At 43.1% G+C, this 18,194-nt stretch overlaps 1 protein-coding gene across 1 annotated transcript in view; it reads left to right on the top strand.

The window, feature by feature from the left end:
- Positions 1-18,194, top strand: part of LOC147717789 (complement factor B-like) — a 321,681-nt gene that overhangs the window by 172,401 nt on the left and 131,086 nt on the right. Inside the window, exon 11 of the mRNA XM_086924574.1 lies at positions 16,903-17,000. Coding sequence (XP_086780700.1) covers positions 16,903-17,000 — 98 coding nt within the window. The remainder of the gene's footprint in view (positions 1-16,902; positions 17,001-18,194) is intronic.

The following is an 18,194-nucleotide window of genomic DNA, read 5'->3' as shown; positions in this document are numbered from 1 at the left end:
GAAAGGCAAGAGAAATAGGCTAGTGAATTATCTGCATGCCACACACTAGCGACTATCAAGGGTTGTGCATGATATTAACATGAACAACCTCAATTTCTACATCATGTTTTTATCAGTAAGTATTACAAAACAGGCAGGAAAACAAGGCTGAGGACGAAAACTGTTTGGATGCTTCAGAACATTGATGCCGAAGTTTGTTTTAACCCGTTGGCTGCTTCCGCTTTTTTGCGGCAGTGCGGCCGTTTTAAAAAACGGGCGCGGTCGCATCGGCTATTGGCCGATGGCAGCACCAGCGAGGTAGTGCTATGGCCGACGGCAGCAGCCAACGGATTCATGTATCATTTCTGTAGTGTAAACAATGCTAAATACAAGATGTAAGGCACACATATTACAGACAAGTGCAAGCAACACCATAAATAACACTGCATGTAGAATAAAAACAAAACATATAAGCAAGTACCTAATGGCAATCTATACAAACTTTAGTTGGTAAAGCAAGAGAAAAGGGAAAATACTTTCAAAGTACAACAATAAAGCAATCACCAGTCCGACAATAAACAACAATCAAGCATGTTTAGTAAAACAATTAACTTTCTTCTTGCGTCAACGTGAAAATACTTTCAAAGTGCATGATAAAAACAAGTCCAGCAGTATGCAAACAGGAAGCCAGGTTAGTCAAACAATTCCCTGTTTAGTGTTTGCATAAAGGCACATATATTTCAAAGAATCACTGACATAATATCGAATACACAAATATAGAATTACCAAAATATCGATGAAAAAACTATAAAATGCAAAAATATCGAATTCCTATCTACAAACAGGTAAGTACAAAAATATCAAATCAAAAATATCATTTTAAAAAATATAGTTAGTCAAAATATCGAATTTTTAAAAATGTCTTAAAAGTAATTTAAAATTAATGAAATAATAAATATAATTAACTAAAACATACTTAAAAATACTTAAATAACCTTAACAATATTACATAATTAATTTAAGTTGTATAAAAAATATTTTTAATATACATATTAATATAATATTAATAAAAAATATACAATATTTTTACCGTAGGATAACGGGAGGGTAACATGTACTATAACCACTCCAGTGAGTGCAACAGTAGGGAAAGCATTGGGTAGCGTAGGGTTAAAAATTACTATTCCCACTCCACTGAGTGCAACAGTAGGGAAAGCGTGGGATAGTGTAGGGGTAAAAATTACTATTCCCACTCCAGTGAGTGCAACAGTAGGGAAAGCGTTGGATAGTGTGAGGGTAAAAATTACTATTCCCACTCCAGTGAGTGCAACTGTAGGGAAAGCGTTGGATAGCGGGAGGGTAAAAATTACTATCCCCACCCCAGAGTGTTCCAAGTCGGGGAACAGAGGGACACAAGAGTGAAAGTCAGCGTTACCATTATCCCGTCACCTCCTGTGAAGAACCTCAAAGGAAAAGGGTTGCAAGGAGAGGAACCATCGGAGGATCCGAGGGTTCTGCCCTTATTACGACTCAACCAGAGCAAGGGGGCATGGTCCGTGAACAGGATGAAATGGGAGCCCTCCAGGTAATATCTGAGCTTGTCCACGGCCCACTTGATTGCCAAACATTCCTTCTCTATTACGGAATACCTCTGTTCGCGAGAAAAAAGCTTAAGGCTGATAAACAGCACCGGGTGGTCCATACCCTCTGGGGAGGTTTGGGAGAGAACAGCTCCAATCCCTTGATTTGAGGCATCGGTTTGAAGGAGGAAGGGCTTTGTGAAGTCAGGGGAACGGAGTAAGGGGGCAGTGGTGATGGCTTCTTTTAGTTCCTGGAATGCTTGTAGGGCAAGAGAGGGAGTGTGTGTGAGGTCTTTGGTCTTCACCTGCTGTTTGAGAAGGTCGGTTAAGGGACTGGCTATCTCTGAGAAGGGGGGAATGAATCTTCTGTAATAGCCTAGAAGACCAAGAAAGGCCCTGACTTTTTTTTAGTAGAAGGAAAGGGGGTGTTGACTATCGCCCTGATCTTTTCTTTCCGTGGCTCAATGACCCCATTTCCCAGGAGATATCCCAGATACTTGACCCTTGACCCGCTGATAACCCACGTGGGACTTCTTTGCGTTCACATGTAGACCTGCCTGCTGAAGGGCCTGTAAAACTGCCTGACAGTGTCGTAAATGCTCTTCTCAGCTAGGACTATATATGACGATGTCGTCAAGATATGCGGCTGAGTATTCCTGATGTTCTGAGAAGACTTTATTCATGAGCCGTTGGAAGGTGGCAGGTGCCCCGTGTAGACAGAAGAGGAAGACTCTAAACTCAAAGTGACACGTAGGGGTTTAAAATGCAGTCTTCTCCTGGTCTCCTGGGTTGAGGGACACCTGCCAGTACCCCTTTGTGAGGTCTGACGTGGTTATGTATTCTGCATCCCGAGCCGTTCAATGAGTTCGTCCACCCTCGGTAATGGACGTGCGCCGAATTTAGATATAGCATTGACAGCTTTGAAATCTATACAAAAACGCACAGACCCATCAGGTTTTGGCACGAGGATTATGGGGTATGACCATTCACTTTGGGAGGGTTGTATTACCCCCATTTCTAACATGTTTGCTATCTCGTTATTGATGGCCTCCTGTCTGGCAGCAGGTATGTGATACGTTCTTTGTTTGATGGATTTACCCGGTGGGTTGGTTATGGAATGTTCCATCAGGTTTGTTTTTCCTGGGTAATCCGAAAAAAGAGAAGAGAACAGCAGAAGGGCATCTTGTAGGGCCCTTTTGTGGGGTCTGAAAGGGCCTTATTTATATCCAAGTACTCCATGGTGCTTTCTTGCGCCTTCGGAGAGTGTGCTATGTGTACGTTTTAGGGCGCTGGGCCGAGCAATTTTTTAAGAAGATTTATATGATACCTTTGGGATTTTTTTGGTGACAACTGTACCAGATAGGTGTTGAATCCTATTTTCTTAATGACACAAAAGGGCCCCTTCCATTCTGAACGGACGTTTGATAGGCTAGAGGGCAGGAGTACCAAAACTCAATCGTCTACTTTCAAATGTCTCCACCTCTTCCCCTTATCACAAAAGAGTTGTTGTTTTGTTTGAGCTTTTTTGAAGTTGGCGTCTGCGTAATTGCGTAGCTTGTGTATGCGGGTGCGTAATGCCAAGGTATAATCAAGGAAAGAACAGGTTTCTTCCTGTTTCTCTTGTTCCCAAGCTTCCCTGGTGATCGCTGACAGATCACACAGACGCCTCCCAAAAAGAAGCTCGAAGGGTGAACACCCCAAACTGCTCTGTGGTTGACTACGGATTACAAAGAGGGCTAAAGGGAGGAGCATATCCCAATTTCTACCTTCTGAGGCTAGCATTTTTTTTAGAGAGAGCTTTAAGGTGTCCATCGGTTTGTAGGTGGTACACCGAGGTCTTTATGTGTGAGATGTCAAGGGTTTTGCAGACTTGGGACATCAATCGTGAGACGAAGGGGGTCCCCTGGTCGGTAAGTATTTCTTTAGGAAGCCCGACACATAAAAACAATAAAACAAGGCAATCACTAATGATGGTGGTTGTGGGTGCTCTCAGGGGAAAAGCTTCGGGTAGCAGGTGGAGTAGTCTACAATGACTAGCGCGTATAGGTTGCCTTTTTTTGTACGGGGAGGGGGCCTATCAGGACCATTCCCACGCTTTCAAATGGATTCCATATAATAGGGAGTGGTTGCAGGGGAACAGGCGGAGGTCGTTAGGTTTTTGCGTTGACAAACCTTACATTCCAGAAAATATTTGGAGACTTGTGAGTATACCCCAGGCAAATAAAAGTTCTGTAAAATAAATTGTGGCGTTTTTTGTGTTTCCCGGTGTCCGTCCAGCAGGTGTGTATGAGCAAAAAACAACAACTGGTCTCGAGAGGCCTGTGGAACCAGCATTTGGGGGGTTGACTTATCATTTTCTGTTCTATATAGAAGATCATTTGTAATGTGGAAAAGAGAATAGACCAGGGTTTGTGTTGTAGGAGTTTCTTTGGCCTGTGTCCAGGCATGTTGTAGGGTGGAGTCGTGTTCCTGACAATACCGGAAACTCCAGTCAGAGAGCCGAGGAGCTTGGGTGAGGAGAGTTACCTATTCTGGGGGAGATGGGTTGGGGTCCTGCAGATTCTTTCCTCTGGTAGGTATGGTAACACCCTGAGTCTAGCCTGAAGGGTCTTCCCACCTGAAACGAGGATTGGGAGGTGTATGACTGGGTAGGCATGAACATTCCCATGAACATATCTTATGGGTACGCGTTTGGTGGTACTAAGAGCAGAAGAGGACACCTGGGACTCTCGGACAACAGACTGACGGCACCCCGAGTCAAGTAGAGCTTTTACAGGCATCCTGTTCACATGTATACTCAAGTAAAAACATGGTCCCATTTCTTCTGTATACAGGACCGTGCGGGGGATGCAGCTAACGTCCAGGGTTTCCTCTGTCTGTTTTTTAAGGGGCAGAACCGAGCGATATGGCCTCACTCCCCACAGTCAAAACATTGCGGTCCCTTGGATGTTGGGGTCTTGGGGTGGAAGCGAGGGCGAGGTTGTTGAGGTAAAAGTCTTGGGGCCTTTTTCTCGGTTCTTTGGGAAGGAGCAGCCAGACGTTGTTTGTTTGTGTCCATGGGTAGTGAACGGGGCTGGACCCGGGAGAAAATGGAGGCAATGTCCACCGCTTGTGTGGCTGTTAGATGTGGATGTTGTTTTAACCAACGTTGTGTGGGGTGTGGGAGGGATTCCAAGAACTGCTCCAGGTAGATCAGTTCCATGAACTCCTCCTTGGACCGTTCCTGGGGTTTAAGCCATTTGTCGACTGCCGCTTTGAGCTTGAAGTATAGGGTATTAGGGTTGTCCCCAGGCATTCCCCTCTCCACTGAAGACATCACTGATTTTATCACCCAACACGCCCTCTCCTCCGAGGACTACATCCTATTGGGAGACCTCAATTTTCACCTGGAAAAGAGCAATGACAACAACACCACCACCCTTCTGGACAATTTCGCCAACCTCGGACTCAAACAACTTGTTAATACCCCCAGATACCACGCAGGACACACTCTCGACCCTATCTTCACCTCCAGCAAACATATTTCCTTCAGTCACACCACAGTTCTCCAATGGACGGACCACAGCTGCGTTCACTTCGTTTACAATAAGACCACAACCCACAACCATCCTCAACCTACCCTGCGAAGAAACTGGAACAAAATCACCATCGACCAGATCTCCACATCGCTTCTTCAAAACCCCCCTGCCTACTCATCGAACCCCAACCAAGCAGCCATTAACCTCACTCAATGGCTAAGCAACACTGCCGACAACCTAGCACCTTTGAAAAAACGTCAAATCAAGCTAGGCAGCAAAAACGCCCCCTGGTTCAACGAGGATCTTAAGAAATCTAAGAAACTCTGTCGCTCCCTTGAGAAGGCCTGGAAAAAAGACCCAAACACCAACACCAGGGACGCCTTCAAAAACGCCACCCGCATACACCACCAATTGATCCGGACTGCCAGGAAAACCGCATTCAAAGACCGACTAGACAAAAACGCCCACAACAGCAAGGAATTATTCAACATCGTCAAAGAGTTTACCAATCCCACTGCCAACTCCAACGACATAACCCCCTCTCAAACCCTTTGCGACTCACTAGCTTAATTCTTCCACGACAAAATCGCAGACATCCACAACAGCTTCGACAACCAACCCGAAGACCAACCCACCCAACCCTCTGCCGTACCTTCACCCCCCCTTGAATATCCTTAATGACTGGAACCCAATCACCACTGAGGACACCATCCGCCTAATGAACTCCATCCAATCAGGATCCCCCACAGACCCATGTCCTCACCACATCTTCAACAAAGCAGACTCCATCATAGCACCACACCTCCGAGACGTCATCAACTGCTCCCTCAACTCCAGCACCTTCCCAGAAAGCTGGAAACACGCCGAACTCAGCGCCCTCCTGAAAAAACCCACAGCTGACCCCACCGAACTCAAAAACTACCGCCCCATCTCGCTCTTTCCATTCCCGGCCAAAGTCATTGAGAAAGCTGTCAACAACCAGCTCGCCGCCTTCCTCGAAGCCAACAAATCCCTCGACTCCTCACAGTCCGGCTTTCGAGCCAAACACAGTACTGAGACCGCACTCATCGCAGCAACAGGCGACATCCGAACTCTACTGGACAATGGAGACAGTCGCCCTCATCCTCCTCGACCTCTCCGCAGCCTTCGACACAGTCTGTCATAACACCCTGTTACAACAACTCAGAAACATCGGAATCCAAGGAAAAGCACTGGAATGGATCACCTCATTCCTTGCTGGAAGAACTCAGAGAGTACGCCTCCCACCATTCAAGTCAGAGGCCACTGAAGTCATTTGTGGCGTGCCACAAGGATCTTCTCTCAGCCCCACCCTCTTCAACGTATACATGAGCCCCCTCGCGACCATCGCACGCCAACACAACCTCAACATCATCTCCTACGCTGATGACACTCAACTGATCCTCTCACTCACCAAAGACCCAAACATAGCCAAAACCAACCTACATGAAGGAATGAAAGAGGTAGCCGAATGGATGAAGCATAGCCGTCTGAAACTGAATTCAAACAAAACATTATCTTAGGTACCTCCCCCTCCGTCTGGGACGACACTTGGTGGCCAGAGGCCCTTGGAAAAGCACCCATCTCGACGGATCACGCACGGAATCTAGGCGTCATCCTGGATTCCTCACTCTCGATGACCAGACAAGTCAACGCCGTCTCTTCATCTTGCTTCAACACTCTTCGCTTGCTCAAAAAAACATTTTGCTGGATCCCCACCAAAACTAGAAAAACGGTCACCCACGCACTGGTTACAAGCCGCCTGGATTACGGAAACACCCTCTACACCGGTACCACCGCAAAACTTCAGAAAAAACTCCAACGCATCCAGAACGCATCAGCCAGACTCATTTTAGACATCCCGCGTAAAGAACACATTTCTGGTCACCTGAAAAACCTCCACTGGCTCCCCGTCAATAAGAGGATAACTTTCCGCCTCCTCACCCACGCACACAAAGCTCTTTACGAACTTGGACCCGAATGCCTCAATACACGTCTTTCCTTCTACACCCCCCCCCCGCCAGCTGCGCTCTTCCAACCAAGCCCTCGCTGCTGTTCCCCGCGTCAACAAAACCACCATGGGAGGAAGATCATTCTCCTACCTAGCGGCCAAAACCTGGAACTCACTTCCCATGCACCTTCGCCTCACTCAAAACCACCTAGCATTCAGAAAGCAACTTAAAACCTGGATATTCGAGAAGTAATTCCCCACCCCTCTTCAAGCGCCTTGAGACCCTCTGGGTATGTAGCGCACTATATAAATATATTGACTTGACTTGACTTGAATGATGTCTTTCACTTCAGCATCTGGAGTGTTCCCCATAGGATTGGCCACTTGGTAGGCGGCCTGTGCTTCTCCGCTCAGTAAAGGGGCCAGGAGGAAGGGCCACTTGGCAGCAGTCCACCCACATGCACGTGCAGCCCACTCAAAGTTAGTCAAGAACACATCAGGATCCTCTTCTGGGAGGTACTTTTGTAAGGCGATGTGGGGGTTGGTTGGTTGTCCCCCAGTATGACTTTGCAACTGGGTAGTCAGCTGGAGCTGGTCAACGGTAACCTTTTGGATGCATTCTATGTGTTGATTCATAGATTTTTTGAACAGTTCGTAGTCGGCCTGGGCCGACGTCATCTGCTTCTTGACGGCCCATTCTAGCTTCTGCTGTCCAGTGATTATCTGTTGTAATAGGTTTTCCATACTGGCTATGGAGCTAGGTTGTCCGTATTCTCCACCATGTGTGGACCAGTCAAGGAACAGATACAAGAGGGTAGGTGCTTCAGAAGTAAATTTATTTGAATAAAGGACAGTGTCATAAGGGACTGTTCAAACAAACAAGGGAGTTGCCACTTCCGTCAGTGGGTCTTCTTGAGAGGTGTTCCAGCTGTGAATCTTCAGACCACTCAAGATCGTCGTGAAGGAGAATGGGTAGGGAATGTAAAAAGAAAAAAAGAAAACTACGGTCAGTTTCTTAGTCTGTCCAAACAAAAGGAGAAATGGCAAGGGAGTTGAAGGGGAAAAGAGAGTGCACCACCATCTTTCACCTGTGCGATAGCGCAGCGTGGCACAACAGCAGGAATAGTATCTCAGCACTAACAGGGCGGTTGCATGCCTCCCTCCGCCCTTCTAGCTGGCTTCCCGCCCTGGAGTTGCTTAGAGTACACCGCCCTGATGCGAGCAGGCAACTGCTGTAGCCACGCTCCTCCAGGAACGTGGCTGGCTTCCTCGCTGTGCCGAATCGGGTCTGGCGCCCCCTTGACTGGCGAGAGATCCGCCTCTCTCTCTACACTCTAGCCTGGTCCATTCGGCTGAAATTTGGCGACTCGTTTTGGGCAGGGAAGACTGGTCAGCTGCTCCGGGTTCTCATATCTCCAGTCAGCTTGCCTGTCGAGTTCTTCCACTGGCCTCGTTATGGCCCCGGAGTTGTGTCTGTCTCCTTCAATAGGATTCCACGTTCCCGAACGTCCAGGTCCTTATAGGCTCACAGTACCTTTGAAGCTGAAGAGGACTGAAAAGAAAGGAGGGCCGAGAGGTAACTTGGGAACATGTCGGAGTCCTCCTCCCCCAGCAGGTCAACAGCTGGGACATTGTGACACATGCTTATTGAAGGAATAATTCCACCGGGGAAGGAGAGTAAGACTAGATGTGGTTTGGAGAAAAATCTGTGGGTCAACCGCTGTGGCTTTTAAAACATCAAGTCCTAGGCATATTTGACAGAGTGTTATGGGAGTCTGTTCCTGCTTTCTAAAGAAAGGAAGCAAGACTTCCGAGAAATAGTTTAAGAAGGACAGTCCACAACCAATCCATCAGTGCTGCAATAGATTCATCAGACTTAGAAGTGACTTTATACTGCCATGAGACATTGCTACGCCAAGTCTCTTGGCTCAGGAAATCTTTAAAACTATAGACGGTTAAAGATCATACATTTATTGTTCACTGTAGTAATTCTATTCGTTCCTAACACAGATACGGAAATGGAATGCATGAAAAAAGGAATGTAGAATTTCAAAACTATTGGTTTTAAGGAAATTAAACAAATTACAAATCTCAATATAAAAAGAGGGATTCTAGGTACGAATGAAGGTTTTTTTATTCCCACAGTGGGTTTCTTACTCCCAATCTCAAGGTCAACAACATCAAAAATAGTCTCAATACCATCAGAAAAATGGTAGAGGATGAAGCCAAAATCACAGAGATAGTATTCAAAATCTCGCTCACAGTCGAAGCTGTGAACGACCCATCCTTCCTGTCTGTTACCCACTCCGTTTGGAGAGAGTATTACTAACCATCTGACAAGCTATAGAAAAAAGAGTCCTACAAATAATCCAATCTGCCTATGATTTCAATTCAATGCCCCACCTACACTTCATTTGAATGCTTCACCTCCGTCAATCACTACAAAACCAGGACCAAAATACCAACTACAACTTTTGAATTAGGAAATAAATTTGCTCCTCTAAAACAGTGCAATAGAATTCGTTCCTTCTTCTCAAAGAGGAAAAAGCAATTGCAAGATATTTTTTGATATCCAGGAAAGGTCCTAAAAATTATTCAGACCTATTCCAGATGTAAGACAAGTAAAAGAATAGCTCAAAAAGGAAAGATTCATAATGTTGGCTTTGCATCATATATATCCACAGCTTATGAAAGTAGACTCAATGTGTTCTGTGCTTCTGCAAGTTACCTGTTTCCCCATTCCAGTAGCAGCAAAATGCTGACATTTTCTCACTCACTTACAAATCAAGGTCCTACATCTGGACTGAAATTAGCTCTGAGGACGTTCTTTAAGTACATGTCGGTAGTAGCCACTCATCTCCAAAGGAATGGAATTTACATTTATACGTACTTGGACACCGGTTGATCAAAGCACAATCTGCACATCAGACACAAATTGACTTCAACATAATAAACTATTACATCGCCTGGGGCTCCATATCAATGTAGAAAAATCAGCATCAATTCCATTACAAATCCTCAGATACTCTGCAGCAACTCTAATCACTAAAAAAGAAAAAGTGTGACCTTTAGGGGAGATATTATCTACCATTTTGTAAATATGTCACCAGTTACTGCCCAAACATGTTCCTTCTCGTCATCTCTCTTTCCTGTTGGAGTCCATACCCTCATGCATTTATGCATGTAGAGACGAGCATTGAGAACAATACGCACCTCCATGTAAGACCACTGCAACAATACCTAGAGGGTCATTGGTCTCAATGAAAAGACAACTGGAAGGACAGATTGAGTCTTTCTGTACAGGCGAGACAATCACTAAATTGAATCTCCTAAAAGGAATTCCCTTCCATCAGGACGTCCCAAATCAAACGATTGTCACGTATACCTCTCTGACAGGTAGAGAAGCTTATTTTCAAGATGTAACTATTCAAGGACTGTGGTCCCTGAAAGAGCATAATGTACTAGAAATTGAAACAGTCCATTTAGCCTTCAGAGCCTTCTTACCGATGTTGAAAATTAACAGAATTGTAGTTCAAACAGACAAATCCACAACAATGCATTTCCTCAAAAAATAAGCAGCACTAGGTCTAGAATTCCATCACTAGAATCTCTATCAATTTGACATTGGTTACTAGTGAGAGGGTTCTCCATCAAAGCAGTTCACCTACCAGGATTACAGAAACCTTAATCCAATCTTCTAAGAACATATTTTCAAGAAACTCACGACTTGGAATCGCAAGCATAAGGCTTATTATATAACCTACAAGACTAGGTCTTCCCAAATATATATCTCTTTGAAACTTAAACAAGTGCAAAATGGATATGTTATGCCTCTAGGACATGCGATCCAAAATCTCTTATCAATTGGTCTGGAAAGTGTTTTACACTATTCCTCGGATCCAACTAATACAAGCAGTGTTAATCAAACTGAGACTCTCTAATGCAACAATGATCTCAACAGACCAGACGAATGGCAAAGATAATGCAATTGTGCTATTCAGAGCATCTTCGCCTATATGTCAAACCCCACAAGAAGATGATGTGCTAACAAAACCTGCTCTCCAGAATGCAAGAACATATTCTCTATCCCCAAAGAACCCTCACTGCATTTGGGAGCATGGCTTCTGAAATCATATAATATGGTCATTTGAATTTACCACCAGACTGTATGTACATTCTTAAGGAGGCCAAACGCTTATCCATCAGAGCATCATATGTATTCGAATGGAAAATATTTGTTCTAAATAATGGTCATGAGTCCATTATGTGCCAATACGTTGTCGAGCCTTATTTGCTTTTTCTGGCCAAGTTTAAGCTGCAACATTCCTCAATTAAAGTTCATATTGCTGCTATTACAGCTTATAAAAAAGGACCTTCCCAAAACTCATTCTTCACCATTACAGTACTTAAAGACTAGTCAACAAACAACTCCTAGGGAAAAACAGAGCACATTCTACTCAGAAAAGCAGTATCTGTTGGTTGGTTAAGAAATGTACTCTTAATAAAAATTTGCAAAGCAGCTTCCTGAAATTCAATATACACTTTTCACCAACCATTGCTGTTTGGATGAAGAATCAAGAGCTGATACACTACTAGGTCAATCAGCTTGGTTAACTTACTTATGTGTTAGTTACCCATAGTCAACTCTATTATTTTTCCATATTATTCGACATGTTGACAACCGCGTATTAGGGATATGCTTGCTATTCTAGTTTGTGTTATGACTATCAGCGAGGATTCTACTATTGAAACGAAAATGTTACTTATTTGTAGTACTGGTTGTGCATCGTAGCTTTATACTACAGCATACATATTGCTTTAATAGGATATCATTTTAGAGTGGAAGCTATGATTTTATATTTTTTATATTATGCATGGTACATGACATTTTAGGATGGGCTTTTGTGGCAAAACTAAAAGCCACATGTCTGTTTACAGATTACAAGTCCTCGAAAAATCATCTATGTTGGCTTTATTTGTAACTGTGAACTTAGTACAACAAGCCTGAAAGTTTTACAGCATATTTGTTCACTGACAATCTGAGAAAGAGAAACATGTTAACAAATGTTCACTTACTAAAATAAAATCCACTAGTGACACCTGATGACAAGATTAACATTTTTTGTTTTGTTAAACCATCTATAGAAAAAGATGTGAGAAGGTATTTTTCATCAATGGAGAATCTCCAATTCACTATTGACACTTGGATTTCCAGCTTCCAATGCATAAGCCATTGCTGGTGCCAATTCTGATGGAGTAGTGGGAATGATGTTAACCTTTAATGATGACAGTGTGTAATGGACTAGCTCTCCATGATTGATGAACATGTTTAGGATTTGGATATTCAAGTGGTTGATAGAACTGAGTTGTTACCTGAATTACAAAATGTTCACTAAAACCCCACACTGTGAAACTATTGTGTATATGAGATTCTCTGAATGTAGAGTGTGTGAAGGTGTTAAATGAGAGGGTACTACCAAATACATCAGGATTGAGTATTCACTGTTTTCTGGGCTTTGATTCCATTCAAAGATTTGTATATGCATTTACATTAATCTTAACAGATGATTTACAGCACACAGTTTAGTAGATACTTGTTTCATCCTCTGTATGAATCATACATTGATGGGCTCTCTCAAGGCTTTTGAAACAAAACTTGAATATGCTCCAGTTGTTCTGGAGTAATTAGGTGAAGTATGTGGACCTGCTCCAATACTTCATATGTACAGTTGAATTACAAGGAAAGAGTTGACCTTCAGGGTGAAAGGATTATACACCACACTATGTTATATTGGCAACATAAATGTTCAGTATCAAGAAGTGTATGGAACCCTAGAGGGAAGGACTGTTGTAAACATCACATCTGTGAGAGGAGAGTGAGAAGGTTTATAATGAGCTAGCAAATTTAGACAACAGTAAGATATAGGGCCTCATTGAGGGAAAGATGAAGTGACTTATTAAGCATGATAATTGCTCCGAGGCGTGTTGGCGCTATGTAAATCTGAATCAGAGCAACCTCAATTGTCAGTTTGCTGAACCAAGAGCTAGGTTTTCAGCAAATTCCTAAATACAGAAAGAAAGGGGGCAACCTTCAGACTATAAGGGGCCGTAGACCTGAAGAAACGTCTGCTACCTCAAGAGGACCGTTTGAACAATAGCACCACTAAGTGCATGGCAGAACTGGAGTGAAGAATCCTGCCAGGCACATACCATTTCAGATTCTTCCAGCAGTAGATAGGGCCCTGCCCATGAACAGTCTTATATGCTGCACATAGGGCCTTAAAGATGAAAAGTTGTTTCATCGGCAACCAGTGCAATTTACTAATCGCCTTTTTCACAGAGTGGAATTTAGGTATTTTCAGAAGAAAACACGCAGCAGCGTTTTGAAGGCTTTGAAGTTTGTTTAAAGAACCCTTGGGCAGGTCTAAGTAGAGACTATTGCAATAATAATACAATCTGGCCAAGACCAGTGGGATGAGCACTGTTTTTAAAAAGATCGTAATGTATTCATTTTTTGGATTACTCTAAGTGCCTGCAAAAACTAAGACAAACTAACCTTATTGATTTGATTTTTATATTTCTTTGTTGAATAGCAGCACCCCAAGATTTTTTAGCTTGTAAAAGAAGCTGAAAGTGAGGCCAGATCACTTGGGCACCATGCAGGGGACCAGAATGAAGTGTTGTTCCCAAAAAGAATGACCTCTGTTTTAAATGAATTATGCTTTAAACTGTTGCAGTTCATCCAGTTACTTAGCACACTCATAAAAATTCCGGAATAGATCGCTTGAGTGGACATCATTTTTTGAAAGAGATACTACTATCTGAGTATTATCAGCATAAGTTGCTAATGATAAACCAAATGATTTTATGAGTGCAGCCAAAAGTGTTACATACAAGTTGAACAGCGCTGGGCTAAACGATGGACCTTGTGGAACTCCACAGGATAAGGATTAGGTTTCTGAGGTGAACTCTTCTACAGACACCGATTAAAGTCTTACGGAGAGAAATGACTGCAGCAGTGCCAACGCCAGGCTATCTATTCCAAGGCGACTGTCAACCAAAAGATATTGGTTGACTGAATTGAATGATGCTGACAGATCTAGCAGGATGAGGGAGGCATTCCCACCCCCATCTAGTGCTACTCTAATTTCCTTGGTGGCTACTATCGGTGCTGATTCCATGCTCTGACCCGGTCTAAAGCCAAACTAAGTATTGTTGAGGAGCTGATTGTGAATGAAAGTGGGTTTTATAGAGCGCATTACTACCCAAAGGCCTCGTAGCGCTGGATGTTATCTATGAAGTGAGCAAGTTGCTCATTCATCAGTTTCTACACCAGTTTGGTTGGATAGGGGAGCCTGGAAATTGGTCGATATTTATTCAGGTCCAACACATTTAGGTTAGGTTTTGTTAGTAGCGGGGCGACAGAAGCCGACTTCCAATGGGTAGGAAAAAGGCCTGTCTCGAACATAGCATTAAAACTCCTGACCAAGTATGGTGCTGCTGCCTCTGATGCTAACTGTGCTATTAATCGAGGACCCTGGTCCTGGGGGGATCCGGATTTAGTATTCTAACTGATGGGTTTTAGTTGATCTACTGTGGGAGCCTCAAAATGATGAAAGCCTGCAGTGATAGATTGTTATTATGGCAACCAGAGCCATCAGCAGTACATTTTTTACAAATATGAATTACTTCCTCCAGAAAAAACCCTGTTAATGAATCACCAAAATCCTGGCTATTTGCCGCTGTATTACTTGCCAACGTCAAAGTCAGTTTTTTTATAGACTGAAAAAGAGTTTTATTCGAGTCACTTGTTGATTTTATTTAGCCCAAATAATAGGCTGATTTGGCAGCAAAGAAAGTTTCTTGTATACTGCTATGCATTGTTTACACTTTTCTCTTTCTATCAGCTCACAGGTTCTACGCCACATCCGCTCCTGTCTCCAACATCTTTGTTTAGATGCTCTAAGTGTCTCATCAAACCACAGTTGCAACACCTTCTGGATATTGTTTGTCCTGACTTTGGCAGTGGCAATTACATCAAGGGCGATGTGAGCCAATTAGAATAATCCTCCGCCAATTGGTCAGGATTGTGCGAAGTTTCTGGTAGCGAGATAATAAGTAGCGAATTTGGTATACAACGTTTACAACGCGCGCGTTACAACGAAGTACCATTACCACGCGGTTATAACAACGAAAGTTGTTACAACGAATTGCGCTGGGTGGCGCTCAAGGATAATAAATAATTTAATTATCTATCCCAACACCTTCCCTACTATCCACGGGGACTGGTATTGGAATAGTAAATTATATTTTTTAAATTTGCGCCCCCCCCAACGCAAGTCGTTGTAACGACTTGCGTTGTTACAACCGCGTTGTAATGGTACGCGTTGTAACAGTGTGCGTGGTAGTGACATACATCCGCGAATTTAGTTCGGTGGCTTGTACCGTGTGCCAGGCTCAGCCAAAAGGCTTCTCATTACATAGTAGAGTAAGAGGCTTTTCCTGAAGCCTCATTGCCCAGAAGACTGCATGGTGATCCGACCAAGTCAATTATAGAAGGAAAGAGTTTCTAATACCTGGATTATTTGTAAATATCTCATCAAGTGTGTGTCTCGCGCAATGCGTGGGGCTGCTGACAATCTGAAAGAGTTAAAAACAAGTTAAGGCGTCTAGAAGGCGGTTCAAGTCTGGATACAGCTTATTTTCCAGATGGAAGCTGAAATCGTCCAATACCGTAAAATCAAATTTCGGAATAGGATATTCCAGGAGCGAGATAATTTTGTCAGAAAAAGTCATCCTAGGCCCAGAAGGGTGATACATGAGGAGTCTTAACAAGCTCAACATTGAAAACAACTCTCCAAGTCCGTTCACTGATGCAAATGTAAAGATAGCTGAGAAATGGTCACAGTAATCCTCTGCCAACCCTTCTCCCCTTTCACAGGGTCTATCTAGGCATAAAAGTAGAATAGCCTGTAGAAACTGCTGCAGTGAGCTTAGTGCCAGAAGTATCAACAGGCCAGGTTTCTGTAATGAAAATCAGGTCCACTTGATGTATCGTTAAGAGCTCAGAAAATTCAAAATGGTGCTTAATCAAGGACTAAGTATTCATCAGAATACATTTAATACCAGAGTTTTCAGCTAACACTTTATCCCTATCCTCACGATGATAGTAAGATATCCATCTACAAATACAGAATATCCCAATCAGCTCAGCCACTGCATCCTCCATCTGGTTTAGAGCTTGCAAGATTCTGGTTGTCTCAGTGGTGACGGGAAACCAGTGGTAGCTTACATGGTAGAAGCCTTCTACCTGTTGTTTTCCCAAGTCCAGGTTCACCTCACACACCACACTCACCTTAATGGTCCTGAAGAGGAAAATATTAAAAGTTTAAATAACGTCGCCCAGGCACTGGTAGAAAAAAACCATGCTCATCATGGGGCTTAATCTTTCATTTTCCAAAGAAATACCCCTGCTTTGAGAGTTTATCTTTAGCAATAAAAGAAACCCATACTGGTCCACCATAGTCACTGGATTGACACTGATTTCACTAAGTGGCTCCTGTCAGGCAATCAGGAATGGCTTCAGTGGCAGGAACTGCATTGGTGGAAAAAAAGATGCTGAGCCAGTGAGAAACCTTTGAGGACCCAATATACTCTTAAATACCATACATTAAGTTCATACTGTGTTGGTAAAAAGTTCAGAAGATGTTTTGAGAGTGAACTGGTGGACTATAAAGAGAGACATGCTAATCATATCCTGTTGGGTATGCAGTGCAACACTTGTTCAGCATCTTTGAATATTGCATCTATCTTACCTCCATTTAATAAAATTTTAATTTTTTTCGCCCTTACACAGATGAGGATGCTGCCATGAACATGTGTGGGATGGCAAAGCAGTATAATGAGGCAAAAGCGGAGGAAAAGAACCCATGGCTTGTCTCCATCTCTATTACTGTGAGTCTGCAGATCTATATGCTGTATTCTTTATGCCCGCTGCTGCAATGCATATTAAAACAGACAAATGTTGGGGACTTTATAATATGCACACTACCCTAAAATGTATTTTGGCATCGATGGTAGACTTGTAAAAGTTATTTATCTTCATTACTAATGTCTGTAATTATCAATCACGTAAGACTCTTATAATCTTTAAATATGGAATAATGATGGTCAATACTATTTTGATGCATCAAGGTTGAAGATCCCAGAAAGCCCCGACAAAGTCTAGGTAAGAATGCCTCACAAAATATGTGTTGAGAGTACTTTGAGAGCGTGTTTACCAAAGTGCTACATCTTAGACTCACCGTCATTTTATTATACTAATCCCTGATAAAGTCTAGGCAAGAAAGTCTAATGTAACCCGTTTTGGCTAGACGTCCATGCACACTTCTTGCAAGACTCGACATGTGGTCTTTGATTCTGCTTACAGTGACTGAACAATATCTCATATGTGTACCAGAAGATCCAGAGATGTAGATTACTAGGGCATCTTGGACAGACTTGCGGGATAAATAAAGTAAGGCAAACACTTAAGTACATTTCAGTCTGGTTCAGGAATATATCTCTTAAAAGAATTTGGATTTTTAAGTGTATAGCTGGTGGATAGGGAGTTGGGGGACACTTGCATGGCCACCATTCAAAGGCATATAATAAAGCATATGCCTAAAAGACATAGCCAGCCTAGGTAAAAACTCACTCACCAGTAATAATGATTCTTTGGTTTTGGTATTTCCATGGCTAGTCACGCTTGGATGAACATGTGCCATGGCATCAACCCTTATTTATTTTATTTATTTATTGCATTTATATATGGCACAACAGCTACCCTGAGGGTTTCCGGGCGCCCTGGATCAATGTTACTGAAAGGAAACAGGGGGCAGTTATTGATTGAACAGCCATGATTTCACTCCCTTGCGAAAGTGTAAATAACATGGTTCTAGCCGTAATTGGAGGGGTAGTGAATTCCATAGTGTCGACGCCAAAAAGGAGAAAGAGCGACCTCCTAGTCGAGCCCTTTTTATCTTGGGCACAATGAATTTTGCTTGATTCATTGAGCGCAGGTTACGCGCAGGTAGGTATTTCTGGACCATTTTACATAGGTACTCCGGGGCTGTTCCTAAGCTAATTCTGTGCATATAGCACAGTGCC

The sequence above is a fragment of the Lissotriton vulgaris genome, chromosome 5 (assembly GCF_964263255.1).
Source record: "Lissotriton vulgaris chromosome 5, aLisVul1.2, whole genome shotgun sequence".
Lineage (NCBI taxonomy): Eukaryota > Metazoa > Chordata > Amphibia > Caudata > Salamandridae > Lissotriton > Lissotriton vulgaris.
Note: the sequence above shows the minus strand (reverse complement) of the source record. Positions and strands in the feature narration are given on the sequence as shown.